At 46.8% G+C, this 17935-nt stretch overlaps 1 protein-coding gene across 1 annotated transcript; it reads left to right on the forward strand.

The window, feature by feature from the left end:
* The first annotated feature begins 8383 nt into the window (after window positions 1-8383).
* SFRP2 (secreted frizzled related protein 2) lies at window positions 8384-12098 on the forward strand. Its single transcript, XM_032186714.1, has 3 exons — window positions 8384-8991; window positions 9514-9594; window positions 11024-12098. The coding sequence occupies exons 1-3, from the start codon at window positions 8499-8501 to the stop codon at window positions 11326-11328; spliced, it is 879 nt and encodes a 292-aa protein (XP_032042605.1). The 5' UTR covers window positions 8384-8498; the 3' UTR covers window positions 11329-12098.
* The last annotated feature ends 5837 nt before the right edge of the window (window positions 12099-17935 follow it).

The raw sequence follows: 17935 nt of genomic DNA on the forward strand, positions 1-17935 counted from the left end.
GTGCCCGTGGCCTAGCCAGTGACACAAAGCAGAGGGAGGAATCGCCGAGCTGAGGCCCCCAGCGGGCAAGAGCCGCCGAGGAGGGGACAAAGGTTTCCTGGGAACTGTCAGTGGGTCCTTTCTGATGGAGGCAGAAGAGAAACGTCCCTATTAAGCCAGGCAGCGGGATGATGTAACAGCAGGGCAAGGCCGCTGACCCCGCCGCCAGGAATGATTAGGATGGGATGTGGGCCTGGAGCGCAGCTAACAGGGCCTGCATCCCCTGTGTGTGACATCTCCACCACCCTGGGGGGAGGCTCTGGGGGCACTGCCGGCCCTTCCCTGTGGTGGAGAAGGCTGATAACCCAAGGACAGCTCTCCTCGGGTCTGGGGCCATCCCAGCCAGCAAAGGGACTTGTGTCAGAAAATGCTCTGGGGGTGCTGGGCAGGGAGGGTCTCAGTGTGCGCTGGTGCTCTGGGCTAAGAGGAAGGATCAGCAGCTGTCTGCACCACAGAGGATGCCCTAAATCAGCTTGGCTAGTGACCCAACCCCAAAATCAGCTGCTTTTATTAACCAGACACTCTGGATGGCCACACAATACAGTGCCAGGTGAAACCCACACAACCACAGAGGCATATTGCCCTTAGAGAAAGAAAGAAAGAACAAAATATAGATAGCAGAAATCCAGGGTAAAGAGGAACTCTGACCTGACCTAGTATTACCATTCTTATGGTTTTATTCCGATATTTGAATCATCTTTTTAAACACAACTTGTGCCAAACCAAATTAATGTAGATTTGTTTCAGCTTCATTCACCTTTTTCCAGTGAGGACATTTTCAAGCTCCAAAAGTGTAACTATTAAGTAGCTAAGGATACGTGTGTGTAAACCAAGGTACTTGTATTTTCAGTGTTTATAGCATTGCTCTAAACAAGGCAATTTCAGCATTTGCTCACAGATGTAAACATTAATTCTAACCTGACCCTAATATACTCTCTGTTGCAACTCAACTCACAGGGAATACACAAACCGTGTTTGCCCTGGAACCTTATGGGGGGAAAAAAAAATATATTAAACAAGTAAACCAGAGAATTACATTCTCACTTTTTTCCCCAAACACAAAACTTAGTTTTCCCTGGGGGCATTCAATCAAACCAGCTACACACTTTTTGGGCACATGGGCTGCAAGTCACAGCTTCCCTCAAAACTAGCACGGTTTCAACCAGACCGGAAAACCAAGAATCAACTTGAATCCCAAGGTCAGATCCTCTGGCTAGCTTTAATTCACTGTCAAATTTCAGCCTGCAGCATTTTTACATCACATAAAAACATGAATATCTGAATAAAGGTTTGAAAAAAAAAAAAAAAAAAGAAGAAAAAAAACTGGCAAGTGAGATTTCTGTCTAGCAAAGCTGCTGTTCTAGCATACTGCAATTTCTCAAGAAGGAAATTAAGGTAATGAGGTCGGAGAAAAGCACAACACTTGTACCATGTTTGTTTATGAGAAGCACTTAGGAAACACACAGATCATCAAAGAAAACTTACACTGAGCAGCCCAGCACCTCCAAATGAGTAAGCAACCCTCAGCTGGGAACAGTTTGCAGAATAGCAAAGGGTGGGCACACAGCCTCTCCCATATCTCCCTGATGGAGGCACAACACTCTCCTGGGGCATTCTCTCATTAGTTTTAGTGAAAGGAAGCACAGTTCTTGGAAGGTTTTACTTTTTCCCCCAACATCTACCTCATACCACCCTTGCTGCACAATTGCTGCGTGTGAACAGCCCCACTAACTCATGCAGATGTGCCCCTTTGGCCAGGAGCAGGATTTCTACCTCTGCAAGGCCAGGACAAGCTTTGGGGTGGGACAGCGGTCTCTTCTGCAGGCAGAAAAGCCAAGCCATGGTCCCAGGCACTGTGGCTTATGTTTTAGCTTATGAACTATTTGGGCAGTCATCAGGGCTCAGCACTCTACTGGCTGTAAGTCTGCATTTGGGCAGAGGAAAGATGAGATATAGAACAATCAAATGGGTAACTTAGAGCTGAGAGTATTGAAAATAAGCACAACAGAAACAAAATAATAGGTAAAATATATTTAATAAATACATGTAAACAATAATGAATGTACCAGGTGGTTCTAAAACTTACTTCTACCTAAGTTACCTGTATGCCTCTGCATGTACTGAGAAAGAAAAGGGGAAGAAGAGTGTGTTTAAAATGCATTTCAGATGGCTTTTCCTACAAGCTCCTTCAGGTTTACTTTTCTTTATTAAGTTCAGAAAGGTGAAACTAGATTTGTCCTTTGCAAGGAGAATAGTAGAGGAAAGAAGAAATTGGAGATGATGACCAAAAGTCTGAATGTATTCCTTGCTGGTGGCTACCTGCCAAGTGACTATTGTTGATTTTTCAATCACTTCTGAAGTTCCTGAAAACTACTGATATCTTGAGCCATTTCACCCAAACAGGTCCCGTGTCAGCTTCTCCAGAACTGGCCTCGAAGACTTGGATTTTTATTTTTATTTTTAATATATGGAAACACCAACTTTACAGTCTGCAAATATACTTTAATTACCAATGTATGTGCCTACTGGATTGATGATTTAAATCGCCTCATAATTTAACTACAATTCAACACAGACTAATTTGTTGTTTTCATCATGGTGTCCAACTGATCTAATTGCTTTATTTTAAATTGGGTTTAATAATATTCTTAAACAGCACAGCTTTGGGCAACAGCCTCTCTTGATTTTACTCGTTTAAGAATGTTTTATTGCAAGTTATTATTTAAAAATTATTTCTCTGGACAACTAATACATGCCCAAACCTTGAGGCCATTAAACTAACTGCAAACCTGACCATTTCCCTAAATGGGACTGGTTCTGAAAATGAGTTTCTATGCCTGCCTCACTCCAAAACTCATTTGTAGCTGCTTTCTCTGGCAGAGAGATGGCTTTCTCCCCCATGCACCTGCAGCACTATGAGAGCCCCCAGCACACAGACCAAAGCCAGAGCTTAGTATGTGTCCATGGGGCAGGCAGAGATCAGCAAAAGTCAACTTGCACCTGGCACACACCACTGAGTTTGAAGATGGGTCTGGTGTTAAAATGCCCGCACACCAGCACCCATGGGTGCTCCCTGAGCAGGGGATGGAGACAAACACCTGCCTAGTGGAGAGCTGCTCGACATAGGGTGCAGATGACTGAAGGCTGCCTAAGTCCTGATTTGGGGAGTGTGATTTGGAGCTAGATCCCTCTTGACTTGCAACGACAGCAAAACCCTGCTGTGGACAATAGGGGCAGTATTCCTGCCCTGTGCCACCCTTCCCATGGGGAATCGATGATTCTTCTTCCCTCCTGCAGCACCCATCCCCTACCTGGAGCCCAAGCCCTTTGGCACACACTCTGTCTCTCTCTCTGTATGGCTCACACAGCGGGGCCCCACTCTCTGCCAAAGGTGCTAGCTACTGCCAGGCTGCAGGAGGACGGGGGTGGAAAAACAATGGGAGGATGAAAGGAAAGATATTACATTATAGCTTTTTAAATGTAATACACTAGGAACACCAGGTACCACGCAATTGTTGTCCTCCAGGGCATGGTCTCCGCTATCTTTAATTGTCATCCAGCACTTAGATTAGGTAGATAATAAAGGGAACAGTAATCACAAACAGACCTTCTGCATGAGCAAAAATGCTCACCATGACAAAAACTGTAGCCAGATATAGATGTATGTCAGATAAATCTGAAAGATCATAACTTGCTACAGCACTAGCATACAAATAAACCTAGATTTATATACATGTGTGTGTGTAGTACAGCATCCAAGTACCTTTAATTACCATTTAATATAAGATGAAGAAAGTAGCATGCAACATTATCAAATATTATTCAAATCCTCTGTTTTTTTAATGTTCCTATGGAAAACATTCCAAATTGGAAAAACTTGCCCGAAGATTTTAAGATAAATGCAAGGAAACTATTGAGGGAATGACCACTAAAATAAAGATAGAAACGCTAGGAAACTTGCCGTGACTTGGTTTTGTTTCCATTTGAAAGCAATCAGCCTCAGCCTGATCCTTACCCTTCGTGACATCAAACCCTGATTAAACGCGGTCTAGAATTTCAGTCCCCAAGCACGGCGGTGCTGGAGAGGAGCGGCGGGCAGAAACACGGCGTGCTGAAGATCGATGCCTGGTGTCACCGGGCAAAGAAAAAACTACGTGGTGTGCACAAGCGCCACCACGAGGTTCTTCTTTCATATTCCAAAATATTATTTCCCCCTGCAACCCTCTGCACAACAACCTGTGCCCCTTGGGCACACGCCCAGCACCCTGTGGGCAAGCTGCTCACTTACACCAAGCATTGGCTGCTGCCTCTTCAGGGAGCACTGCACATGGGAAGCAAAACAAGCTAGATTATTATTATTATTTTTTTTTTTTTAAGGTTTCTCTCAGAACAGGGTGTGAAGGGGAAGATGTATCTACAGCACAAGCAGGTTTTGACAATGGAGCTTTGAAATGTTGCGGTACGAGAAAACAAGGCCGCTGCCCAGTCCTGGATCTGGAAAATGTTAAATCCCACCTTATCAGCCACCTAAACAGGCAGCAGGGATCTGCTGCCGACCTGCCTCCCATCAAAACCTGTGCAATCCTATTTCCCTGCCCCCCCCCCAACACAATTGTGAGATTCAAGTAATAATAATAATCTGATAGTGGGACGCTAGAGACCATTTTTAAAGGTAAGCAGACATTTTCATCAGTTTTTTTTCATCATGGAGTGAAAGCCAGTTTTGTCCTCACCACTGCCATTCCATGGGTTGATTAGAACAAGCTAAAAAGCCACAGTTTTTCCACTCCTCTACAACGCTGCTAACCAAAGAGTAATTGCTATAGCCCCAGCCTTGTGCTTACAGAGCCCCTGAGGTCAGGATCTCGCTAAGGTGCCTGACCAAGCTACCCCAGCAGCGAGCTGCAGTGGCTCATGGTGGCTCCAGACACCCCTTGGAGGAGAAAGCAGCACCCAGGTGCTTGGCAAACATGGGTGCTTCTTGCTAGCGAGGGCTTGGCTGCCCTCCGTGGGTGCACATCCACCCTGCTCTCCCATCTTGGTGGGAAGCCAAACCGTAGGGCACCCAGAGATACAAAGGCCCCCACATACCGTATGCAGCCAGGTAAGGCAACAGATTCAGAAAAATATGCAAAGGACAGATTAACAAATTGATAGTATTTACTGCTGCCTGTGTTGAATCAAGTCTTTCTTGGCCATTCTTTACCACACAGGCAAGCACCAATGCATCTCCCCCTGCCAACTGCTCAGCTTCCAGGACAGGCCAGAAGAGGTGTAGCAGATCTGAGCTCACACCAAGGCTTCAGACAAAAAGAAAGCAGCACCATGGCTTCAATGTAGATAGCACAGACCATGCACGCTCCTTAGGCAGCAGTTACATCGCACAAGCACCAAAGACCTGATTAATTTTCACCATCGCCCATCAGATAATTTTTACGGATTTTTTGAGGGGGCTGGAGGAAACCTTGTGCTGGCCCCAGGCTACCCAGTCATTACACACAGCCTCCACCAGTCCCATCCTCTATCCTGTCCTGTGGGATCTCAGGAGACAACAGCCAGCTCAGTGGGGCTCACTTCAGCATCCCTACCTAGTTTCAGGGGCCCCCAATCTCCTTTTTCTGGGCAGCTTATTCTCTCAGCTCACTCCCAAGATTTAAGGTGATTTAAACACTTCAGGATTAAAGGCTTACATTCCTTTAAGCAGCTAAGGTGGCTTAAACACTTACACCACTTTCAGGGTTTAACACAGCTTAACCACCTATGCCACCTGATGAACTTGCAGGAGCTTAAAAGCTTACACTTAAAACAATAAAAAGGCAGCTTTACCATACCGCTGTGCTTCAGGAGCGATGCCTCTTTTGCTGGCCCCTGTTTCCCACTCCTGGGTCAAGCCAGGGGGCTGCAGGGCTTCACCCAGGAGGATGCCGGGACCACACCATGCCCTTACCTGCTCCTGCTGGCAGGACCGGGACAGAACTGGGCTCAGCAGGCACTGGGCGGGGGTCCCAGGGGAACCTCGTCCCACCCCGAGGTGCGGCACCTGGGGTGGAGCAGCTGCTTGTGTTCCTTCCCAATTAAGCATCAAGCTGCGGCTGTTTCTCGGGCGGGGAGAGCCCAGCCTCCTGCTCCCGTGCTTTCCCCTGCAAGGGCAATAATGATGGCTTGGGTCTGCAGGCTTGGGCTGGTGGTGTTTACACGATCTCAGGTCATTTCAGATTTATAGCCAATGAGTTCGCCAAGGGTGATTAAAAATGGAAATAGCAAGGTCTCATAAAGCCTTATCTCAAATCAAAGCTTAATCCAGGAAAAGCAATGTGTTTTTTCCTCTTTATTTCCTGTGGATGGGAAACAAACAAGAAAGCAAACATTTCTGGTGAAAATAAAGTGAGCAGATTTCTGTCAGAAATGTCTCATCCTCCAGCATAGAAAACAGTTGTTATTATTATTGTAGCCTAAACAGTTTCTTCAGATCTTAGGCTCTTGCTTGCACATTGCACAGCCAGCTGGGTCTGTGCAAAGTTGTGTGCAGGGCTCAAGCTGTCTTCTGATCATGCTGAGCTCCAGTTGATGAGCTGTCAAGGATGCCAGAAAATGACAGAAGCAGTGAAAAAAAGGTGAGAGGGTGAGAGAGAGAGAAAAAAAAAAAAAAAAAAAAAAAGTCAATTTACAGAGACCTGACTCAGGGTAAAAGTAAATGTGCTGGTAGGTCTCCTTTCACTGAAGAAGAGTTTGAGGACTAAGGCTAGGAGCTGGAGGTGACATCTCCTGCAAGTGGCAACAGATGCAAGCTCTGGCAGAATTCAGGACTTGGCAAAATGGGCTTAAATTGGGCACCCTAAGTCATCTGTAGGGCTCAGTGCCGTGGATGCTAACTGAGGCTGAGAGCTACAGGTATGTTGTTTAAAGGAACTAACTGAATGCAGACAATAAATGGCAAAAATATGTGGAGCTGTAGGAAACGGACTACTCTGAAGCACTTCCACAAGGGATGTTAGATACTCAGGGTATTTATTTTCCAGGTTTGGAACAACTTCAAGTAACAGAGAGGCTGGCCTGCAGGGAGATCACACCCGTAAGCACACCCTGCAGGAAAGCATGCTGAAATATTCCCCGAAACAGCGTGCACTGGCCTTGGCGTGTGCCAACAGCCAGCCTGGGGCAATGCTGTGGCCACTCAGCACAGCTGCCCCTTGCCCTCCCTGGGGACGCCACGGGTCCCATCCCTTTCCTGTGCTGCCAGCAGTGACCAAACCAGGCTGGACACTGGATGTACAGGGATTGTGCAATTTACAGAAGTCACAGCAGGAAGGCTGGCTTCCCATAAAACATCTCTATAAGAAGATCTATTCAGTAGCTGATTAATGAATGTGGCTTACCACAAAATGATACTACACAGGCCTACTCTCTTCAATAATAATCCCATAAATAATTTTACTAAAAATCCCAGAAATACCCAAACTGCGCTGGAGCTGCTTTGTGATCCCAGTGGCTAGCCTGTTGTTTCTCCCTTTTAGGCAAATCAACACCAACATAACTCTTGGAGGGAGTTTCTAGGTGAAGACAGGAGCGAAGGGGCAGGGACGTGCCTGCGGGCGCGGGGCCAGTCCCACGCTCTTGGCCCCTGAAGAACGTGCCAGGTGATGGGATGTCAAAAGCCCTTGGACACACACCCAGGGGAAACCTCCTTTTGTGGTGGAGGCCACCCAGGGGCTGCAGCTCCAGGGATTGCCCGGCTCTGCCAGCAGCACCCCTCTGCTCCTTGCAGGGGGGAGCCGGGGCTCGGTTCAGCTTGCGGAGAGGGGCGCTGCGACGGCGGGGGGGTGCCGAGAGAGCCGGCATCCCGCAGCCGCTGCCCGCCCTGCGAGCACCCCCGGGGGTCCGGGGAGCTGCTGGCTCGGCCCCAGGTTTGGGGAAGCGGCCCCAGGTTTGGGGAAGCGGCCCCAGCGGCATCACCGCCGGAGAAGGGACCAAGCGTGGGCACGGGGGGCCGGGGGGCAGAGGAGGGTCCTGCGGCTGCAGGGCAGGCTGGTTAACTGCAAAGCTCACCTCCAAGCACCCGGCACCCGAAAGCAGCCCCCCTGCCCGGCCGAGGGGCTCCGAGGGCTTTGGTGGCTCTTTGTTCGCGGGGCTCTCTCCCCCCTTTCCCCGTGCGCGCCCGGCACCGTTTCTCGCAAGGATTTCCTGCCAAAAGACAATCCCCCTGAGCAAAAGCAGAGCAAGAAAGTAGTGACCAATCCTTTCTGGATGGCTGTCACCAGGCTCCTCCCAGCCCCCGCTCCCCCTGCCATTTGCATACAAAAAATCCAGCAAACTCCCGTTTGCCCCCGCATCTCGCTCAGAGCCTCCGTCCCCGTCTGCCAGGCAGCAGCCCCGGCTGGGGCCCGCTCGGCACCCCGATACCCGGGCACCCCGACCCCTCGCCACCCCAGCACCCCGAGCAGCCCCGGCAGCGCCCCGCGATGCAGCGCCGCCTCTGCGCCCTGCTCCTGCTGGCCTCCCACTGCCTGGGCTCGGCCGCCGGGCTCTTCCCCTTCGGGGAGCCCGACTTCTCCTACAAGCGCTCCAACTGCAAGCCCATCCCCGCCCCGATGCTGCTGTGCCGGGGCATCGAGTACCAGAGCATGCGGCTGCCCAACCTGCTGGGGCACGAGACGGTGCAGGAGGTGCTGGAGCAGGCCTCCACCTGGATCCCGCTGGTGCAGAAGCAGTGCCACCCCGACACCAGGAAGTTCCTCTGCTCCCTCTTCGCCCCCGTCTGCATCGACGACCTGGACGAGATCATCCAGCCGTGCCACTCGCTCTGCGAGGAGGTGAAGGAGAGCTGCGCCCCGGTCATGTCCGCCTTCGGCTTCCCCTGGCCCGACATGCTGGACTGCAGCCGCTTCCCCAAGGACAACGACCTCTGCATCCCGCTGGCCAGCAGCGACCACATCCTGCCGGTCACCAGGGAAGGTAAGAGCCCCCTGCTGCCCTCCCCGCGCTGCCCCACACGCTCGGGGGTCCGGGAGAGCCCCGCTCAGCTCCGCCGCGGTGCCCGAGCCCCCAGCCCCCGAGTTGGGGCTGTGGGGCTGAGGCTGGCACCGCTCCGCAGCCCCCAGCCTGCCCCCAAACCAGGGAGCGGCTCTGCCACCCCGCACTCGAGCTCCCCAAGCCGGTAACGGGGGCGTCCTCTTCCCGCAAAGATCGGCGCTCAAGCGCCCTGCTGGGATCTTTCCCCATTTAAAAAAACAACAGAAGTTTAGGGTTAGGTGTGACCCTAAAAGCAGCCCGTGCGCCCCCCTCCAGCGGCTTGCCGCCGAGGCGAGGGGCGGCCAAGTGGAAAGGCGGCGCAGGGTGGGAGAAGGCGCGCAGCCTGTCTGCCTGTCCGTCCATCGAGGGATGGAAAAGCCGCCAGGGTTTCCCCCAAGGGTCCCCAACGCCACCTGCTGTTCCTTTCTCCCCGAGCCTGACGAGCACTGTCCCTTGCGTTTCCAGCACCCAAGGTCTGCGACGCCTGCAAGAACAAAAACGAGGACGATAACGACATCGTGGAAAACCTCTGCAAAAATGACTTTGGTAAGTGGAAGCAAAGCCCCTCGGTTAAAAGTTGAGGGATTAGGAGCAGGTAAAACTCCCGGCTGAATCAGAGAGAAGTGCCTGAATAAAGACAGGGCTTTGTCTCGTCTGCAGATGGACCCGTCTGTCCCGTTGCGTCCGACCGTTCCGGTCATGAAACGCAAAATTGCATCTCCAAATAAAAGTGGCCCCGTCAGAGTCCTTTTCTGTGCGCTGCTTCGAAGCAGTGCTCTTTTATGTGGATGTTGCAGGCAAGACGAATAGAAAGTGAAATGAAAAAAAGGAATCTTTCATCTAGACTATTGCCTGGGGAGAGGTACAGCAAAGCTTCCCTTAGACACATCAGAAAGAGCTGCATGACCAATCTCACCGTGTAGCGAGAAAGAAAGTTTATCCACAGATTAAGAATGAAGCTCTATATATCATTTGACAGAGAAGGTAATGCACAGACAATTGGGGATATAAACTTAATGTGAAGATCTGGGGTTAGAAGAGGACAAGAAAGCCCCTTCAAGCAGACAACTGAACAGCACATTATCCACACATTAGCATTTCAAGAGAAAAGGGGAATAGGGAGGGGAATCCTTTTATAAGAGGTCAGTGTTTATACCTGGAGACAGACTTGTACTATAAATATCTGCAATAACTCAAAAGATTTTCTTAAATATTAAAAAAAAAAAAAAAAAAAAAGAGGAACCCTGCTTGTGGGACATAATTGCTAAAACAACCAATAGCTTTGACCTGGCAAATTGCACTCAGATAAATCCTCCTAAAGCTAAACATGCCCCACAGATTCTTAAAGAACCTTGTATCCCCCTCCTAGTTATTTCACCAAATCGAATGCAGCTGTTGGACCAATTTGCCCTCCGCTGGATCTATTCTTTCAAAAAAACAATGCATGTGAAATATCATTTCCTTGCAGGTTTGCCTAAAATCCTCTCCAACCTAATAAATTAAGTTTAGAAGTTTTCAGCCACAGCAGAGATCAGGTTTCAGATTAGGTTTAGGTACTCGCCTCCCCACCTCCCCTTCATATTCTAGGGTTTCAGGAAGACGGTCCCGTCCCAGCAAAAAAAAAAAACAAACAACAGAGCGCTGCTCAACGTAACAAAGCTGCCCTCTCTCTGTTTGCAAACAGGAGAAAAGCTGTAGAAAATATTAATTTAGAAAGGAAGGAAAAAGAGGGGGAGGGGGAAGAGGAGAAAAGGAGCCCAAAAACCCTCAGTCCTAAGGTTGATTCAAACTGAAATGACTTGCATGCCCTTTGTGGCTTTAGAAATGGAGCCACCTGCTGCCTCTTCTGTCAGCCCTGACAGTTTAATTAGCAATAGAGCACCTCCCTCCCCAGGTCCTCTTTATGTGCACTAATGGGAAAAAAACTCTCAATCTCTCTCCCTCATCCCACTCCCCCCTCCCCTCACTCCATTAGCCTTGAAGATAAAAGTGAAGGAGATTGCCTACATCAATGGGGATACCAAGATCACCCCCGAAACAAAGAGCAAGACCATCTACAAGCTGAATGGGCTGACGGAAAGGGATCTGAGGAAGATCGTGCTCTGGCTCAAAGGTGGCCTCCAGTGTACCTGCGACGAGATGAACGACATCAACGTCCCCTACTTGGTGATGGGGCAAAAGCAAGCTGGGGAACTGGTGATCACCTCGCTGAAGCGGTGGCAGAAAGGGCAGCGGGCTTTTAAGCGCTTCTCCCGCAGCATCCGCAAACTGCAGTGTTAGTAGCTTCGGCTCTGGCCGCCTCCAGCAGCCTCCTCTGTCCCGAGCTCTCCGGGCCTCCCGCACCTTCTTGCTTCGGCTCCTCTGAGCCTCGAGATGCCCTGGGCAGGAGATGCAGCGACCGTTCTCCGAGAGGGGAGGGAGCCCTCTGTTTCTGTACATAGGTTAAAGTGTAATAATAATAAAAAAAAAATAATAATATCATGACTATTTTTGGGAAGTATTAAAGTATCTCACTTAAAGCTTTTTTTTTTATGGTTGCAAATGTGACTTTGGTCTGAGGTTTTCCCTCTTCATTTTGGTAATGCTGGTTCGTTTATATTGCTGCTTCTCTGTATACAAGCATATCTGTTGTGCAGAAGTAGGAGACACAGAGAAGACAGTCACGTGTGCAACTGGCGTGTCACAGGGGGTACGACTCTTTCACTGAAGTGAAATGGCTTGCCATCTATATTAACACTATAAAGGTCATGTTACGACTCTTGCATGTGATACATAGGCATCAATAAGAGTATATTAACCATTCTCATGTTTTATTTTCCACAAGTCTGAGCCCTTCTCTCAGAGGAAAAAAAAATGAACAGGTTCTGGAGCTGGTTCATCTGAATGCAACTTTTTTTTTTCTTATTATTTGCAAATTAAACCATCTGTAGCCTAACTGTAATATACCTAGTGGTTAACCTGAAAGAGTTGTAAAATATTGCTTTAATTAACCTTGTAAATATTCCAGATAAATGTTATATTCTTGTATATAAACTTTACATCATAGTTTACCCATTGTCTTGGTCTGTTTTGGAATGAGTTCACTTCAATATATTTTGGGAGAAAGCTGACCAACTGGGCTTTGTCATGGCAAAGCACTATTTGCCCTTCCACCCCAAATCACCAACAGAGAAGCACGGTGAAACCACTAGTGCTGCAATCAAAAAAAAAAATAAAAAAAAATTGGACCTCATTTCCCTGAAGACCAACCCCTGAGACATGGGACTTGGGGTTCAGTTACCTCATCTTAATGTATTTCTGTTGAGCTCTTCAACACTAAGTGTTTTCTGTGGTTTCTTTGTTTGACTGCCTGCAGTTTCATCCCATCTTCTCAGAAGACCCTGCTCTTTGCTGAAGAGGAATGACAATGAGATCAGTTGTTTACAAATCAAATCCATTTATCTGTTCCTTACACTTGAAATAGTCATATCGAGAAGTTAAGGAGTAGAGTGAAAAATCTCATTTGCTACTAACAATTCACAATAATTTAAATGGTAGGAACAAGGCATGTTTTGTGTGTATGTACACTCACTATTCTTAGAAAATAAAACATCATTTGCACTACCTAATACCGTAACCAGAGCAATGTCTTTCAGCATGTTGTCTGTGGAAGAGCATTATGTGCTAGAACGTTATTGTATTTACCCTAGAAAAGTCTTGCTTCCCAGTGCTGTCACACATGTAAAATTCCTCTTACCCTCACTGAGAGAATGAGAAGCTCAGTATTTCCAAGAACAATGTCTTATGCTAACTGAAGACTGAATGCAAATCCAACCCTAGATTTTTTAAAAGTAAAATGCCATACTAATTTCATATATTTGGTGTGTTGTTTTTTGTTTTTTGTTTTTTTCCACTTTTTAGAACAAGAAGATAAAATCTAAAGATACACCATGTTAAATCTGTTTTAGAAAAAAAGTCTCATTTTCCCTTTTACAATGTCTTCATACAGTCACTACACCCAACACAAACAATGGTAGGGCTCTGTGAACAAGCAAGACAAGATCAGCCCTCACAAATGTCCTCAGAAATAAAGTACCAACAACAATAATAATAATAAAAAGCCCCATTCCAAAGTGGTTCTTTATTCTTTCGTGAAACGCTATCTCTATTTAAAGGCCAGTGCGTTGCTGAAATGTCTTTACAACTTTTCTTCTGAATGGACCTGGCCTCTTGGGAAACAGATTTGAATCTTTTCACACCAGGGAGTAACAATTTTAATATCAGTACCATGTTCATCGTCATCCAGATGTCACATAGCTCTACCCACCTCACTCGGCACATAATATCTGTCACTGAATGGGTCCTGGATATTTCAGAGGGAACAAGCTCACAGAGAAAGGGGAGCTGTCTGAAGACGAGCCTGCAGAAAATAAGATTGTGCTGCCTGGTAGAGGAAAGCACTTTGAAGAGGCAGCAGTTGCAACGCACACTTTGGGGACCGAAAATGAACAACCGGGACTGCTCAACTCAGCCTGCCCTGCACTAAGTCCTCCTGCAGCAACCATAAAATTATCTTAATTGGGCTGTCCTAGAAGGCAGCAGTACTGACGCTGATGAGGACAGACAGGTCACAAGTTACTCACTCTGGGGTCATACTGAGGCCAAGTCTACATAACAGAATTTTGCCAAATGGCTTGGATGTATGAAAAGACATTATCTATGACCAACATCGCTCCATCTTAGAAAAACATTCCCTTTCCTACACCACAAAATAAACACCGCTACACCAGCAAAATCCTGTTCCTGTCAGGACAAATTCAGGAGAACAAGAATACACTAGACCAGCAAACGTTCAATTTCACGAGTACTATCAGTGTCCAGGATTAGGAGCATTCTCCCATGCAGCATACCCCAGCTGATAAAGCCTTCCACGGAGGCCCTGGACTGACTCACTGGGACTATCCGCCCCCAGGGTGAACTGGCAGCAGTGGGATTACCTTTCAGATAAGCAGGATTTAGGCAAATGTCAGGAGTAATGGAGTCGCGTTTTCCCAGTTAAGTTGCATTATGTTGTTCTAACAGCATCGTGGTAAAAGACGGGTAACACTCCTCCTTGCCAAGGAGAGGGAGTATCAGGGGTGGTGTTATACAATCCATTTCCAAAGTTGTACAAACCAGACACTGCAAACTATTCAACCAAAAATCAGAAATTCAAAGTCACAGCCTGAGGAAGCTTCATCTCACATCTACTGGTAAAGAAACAAACCCAGACATTTTTCATATTTTTATTCACCCAACAATAACTGAAAATCTTTGTGTCAGGCAAAGAGTGAACAAAACACAAACCAAAAAATTATCTGGACCTGTTACTTCTGATCAGAGCTTGGCACTTATTTTGGAGTTGCTTCATTACCTGGTATGGTATGGTTCAGTATGGTTCAGCAGAAATTTGTTTGCAATTGATGAAAACAGGCAACACACTGTTGCATTTTTCAGACACTTTTTGTCTTCCTCTAATTAAAAAAACATTGTTAGGCAGCCAATTATGTAGCTCCATTGTATTTGCTTTCATAAAAACTATAAAAGCAGTTGACTACAATGAATTAGTTTAAGAACAATAATAATGATACTTGACATTTATACAGAAGTTTCCATTTAAGTTTCTCAGACTGCCTTCACAAAAATAGGCATTAATATCCCAATTTTGCAGATCAGGAAAATGAGGCACATCGAGGTGAAGCAACTCACTCAAAACCACCCAGCAAGTCCTTTGCAGTCATGAAAAGAAGTGTATTTTTTGATTCCAAGTTTTACGCTCTAATCACTAGACCACAGCAATCAGAATGGTATATAATCAAGGCTGCACTAAGATCATAATTTGAAGTCATAATAGTATTCAAGGCTCCCTCCAACTTCTTCCTGCCCCCCAAGTGTATAAAAAAATGACTGCCTAAATCCGAATTTAAAACCCATGAGCAATGTTGCTTGCAGTCTTTCCCTTTCTTCCTTATTTATCATCCTCTCTATCCTTTAATTACTTTAGTCCTTTCCTTTCTCCCCCACTTCTCGTTCACTTCAGATACCCACAGAGAAGCCACTCAGCCTCTCTCTCTCACCCCCTTTCATGCAGACACTTTCTCCCCCAGTATGTTTTATTAAAGGACTCATGCGGCATAACTACGCACAAGCCACAAAAATCCTAATGACCAGCTTAAGCCATGAGAAGACCCATGTGGGAAATCCAGCAAGAGACATTTACATTTAATTAATGATTCTCTGCAAGGACAGCAGGGCGGTTAGATGCCACAAGGACCGCCACAGACACGTAGCAGTCACCGCAGGCACAGCCACTAGCCTTATTCTGCAACAGGTTTTTAAATAATATAGACTGCATAAAGAACATACAGATAAAGTACACCTCCCCTTGTGCAGCCAGGTCTCCCACACCTCAGCCCTGCTGTTATAACCCTTGTTGTCTCACCGGGACCACGGTGCACCTATCCCAGCCCTCTTCCTGATGTCTCGCTACCTCTCTGTGGTCATACAAGGCACCGGCCAAGAGCAGAGCCACCATGACCCCACCACATCGTCCCCCAGTGCCTGCTAGATCACGAGATACCTCCTTAAAAGTGGCAGGGCAGCCCTTTGGTTGCTTCTTCTGCTGCCACCCTCACCACACTACCAGCCCTGTGAACCCCTGTGACGTGTCCACTGCTGGCAACACCAGAGAAGAGCGATGGATTGATTGCTACCAGAGCAGTAGGCGGCCTCCTTCAGGTCGGGCAGCCCAAGCTTTTGGTTCTGGAGCCAGAAGCTCTCATTTCTAGGCTTCAGAGATATGCCTCTATGATTTATCTATGAGTTGCCTTCTTATCAGCAAATGTAGATTCAGTACTGCCTGACTGTCTGATGAAACAACCACAGGAATGGATCTTGTTTGCCTCCGGATGAAGAGAAGAGTGCAAGACATTCACATCATAGGAATCTAAGACCTCAAGCTGCCTCACAAACATAAATTAGACCACGCTGTATCCCTCCGGGGTAAGTTTAATAGGGTAACATTTTCCAAATGCATCAACCCCCTTCAGGGTGAGCTGTGGGCTCCTAAATCACCTAGATGCCTCGGAAAATATTAGCAGCTCTCCTCCCCCCCCGAGTAAGAGGTGGTTGGCGGAGGTCAGCCAGCAAGGCTGTCACCCAGCCAGGAGGAACACCTCAGCAATCAGCCAGCCAGCCCATCGTTCTCACGGCCGATCAAAATAACCAACCTACACAGAAAGCTGCACAGCAACGCAGCTGATGGAGCAAACTTCGATTACCGCATGCACAGAAAAGCTGTCCCGTAAGAAAGACCAGCACAGGTTAGGAGGCGTGCTCCGTGTCTTGCAGACCAGACTCAAGGAAGAGCACATGTGCTTATTAAAAACCATGATAGGACAATGATATCAATGCAGCTCTTTCAAAACCTAAATGACTCAGATCATCATTTTGCAATAATTTTCAATCCACAAAGGTGATGCTAAAACCATGGCGTATTTTCTGTTTGGACACATTTTTTAGGGTTCCATTAGAGTCACAACCAAAACTTGCAACAACTCTTGGGAAAGATCTGAAAAGGTAGCAGAAATGCTCATTTAAGCACAAATGCTTTCAACTTTCCAGGTCTTTGTTTCCAGAGGTTAACCCCTGGCAGTCTTCATTAGACATTAAACTTTCCATATGGAACCACTGTGGAAGGACAATTTAGAGTTTTCCATTGATACCTGCTTTTATTAGGCAAGAGATAACTAATCCGTCCCTGACAGTTTCCCTGCATTGTTAGCTTGCTTCAAATCCCTAGCGCTGTCTAATTGCCTTTTTTTGTTATGTGGATCTCCAGCCATGCACAATAGTGAACCCTGGCTGGTTACACACTGAGACAGGTGCTTTAGTGGCTGTAGAGCTCACATCATTAGGCACACACTGAGCTATTAATCATTTCAGTTTACTCTGAGGCATAAACCTGAATTAAGTTAGGCCACTTTACTAAGCAAAACAATACCTTAATTGTAATAGGTAAAGCAAAAGACTTTTGAGAGGCAGAGTTTCAGGAACTAGAGCAACCAAAAAAAATCAGCAAGAGAAGAAAACACACTGTAATTTAAGAAGGGGGTGGCAGCGGTATTAATTTGCTTTGAACAAGAGAAGCAAATGATTTTGGAGAGAATCTTATAGCCTCACACAGCCTCTTTGTTTCCTTCAGGTGCTGGACTCTTCAATAGAGAAAGATTTTCAATACTCTCACATTCTGTGATCTGTGACACTGCAATCATCGCAGTGGTGTTCACTGTGCTTTTTCACACAATGGGGATTTTTGAAATAGAGTTTACAAAACTGAAGCATAAGCTCCATTTCCAAAGCATTCCTAGGTTTGATTTTAAAGTAAGTTAGACAATGAAAGGACCAAAAATCAATTTTGTTGGAAGCAGCATAAGAAATGTTATGTAAAATGCCATTAGGTGTTTACAGATGTTTATCCACTGCTTGACATATACATATATATTTAAAAACTTGGCTGCATCACATATGTCCCCAAAGAGTTTAGTGTATATGTCAACCAGGGTTTTTGGAAACAGGGTCTAGACTGTTGGAGATGTGAGCAAATAGAAGTATCATAATCTGATCCACAAGTGTGGAAGGTTAAAATTACCTTAATGCTTCTGCTCCATCATTTCACTAGAATGTATGACACCCTGGGAAAGCTGAAATAGGATGCCCTGGCTGCTCCATGGAAGCAGGCTTCAGATATTCATAAGATCAGAATTCCAAAACTAGCACATGAGAAAATGCTGCATTGAAGTCATTCCCTTGATCCAGAACTGAGCTTTAGAAGTCTTTCCGGAAGGTTATTATCCTTCTCAACTGCATA

This window comes from Aythya fuligula, chromosome 4 (genome assembly GCF_009819795.1).
Source record: "Aythya fuligula isolate bAytFul2 chromosome 4, bAytFul2.pri, whole genome shotgun sequence".
Lineage (NCBI taxonomy): Eukaryota > Metazoa > Chordata > Aves > Anseriformes > Anatidae > Aythya > Aythya fuligula.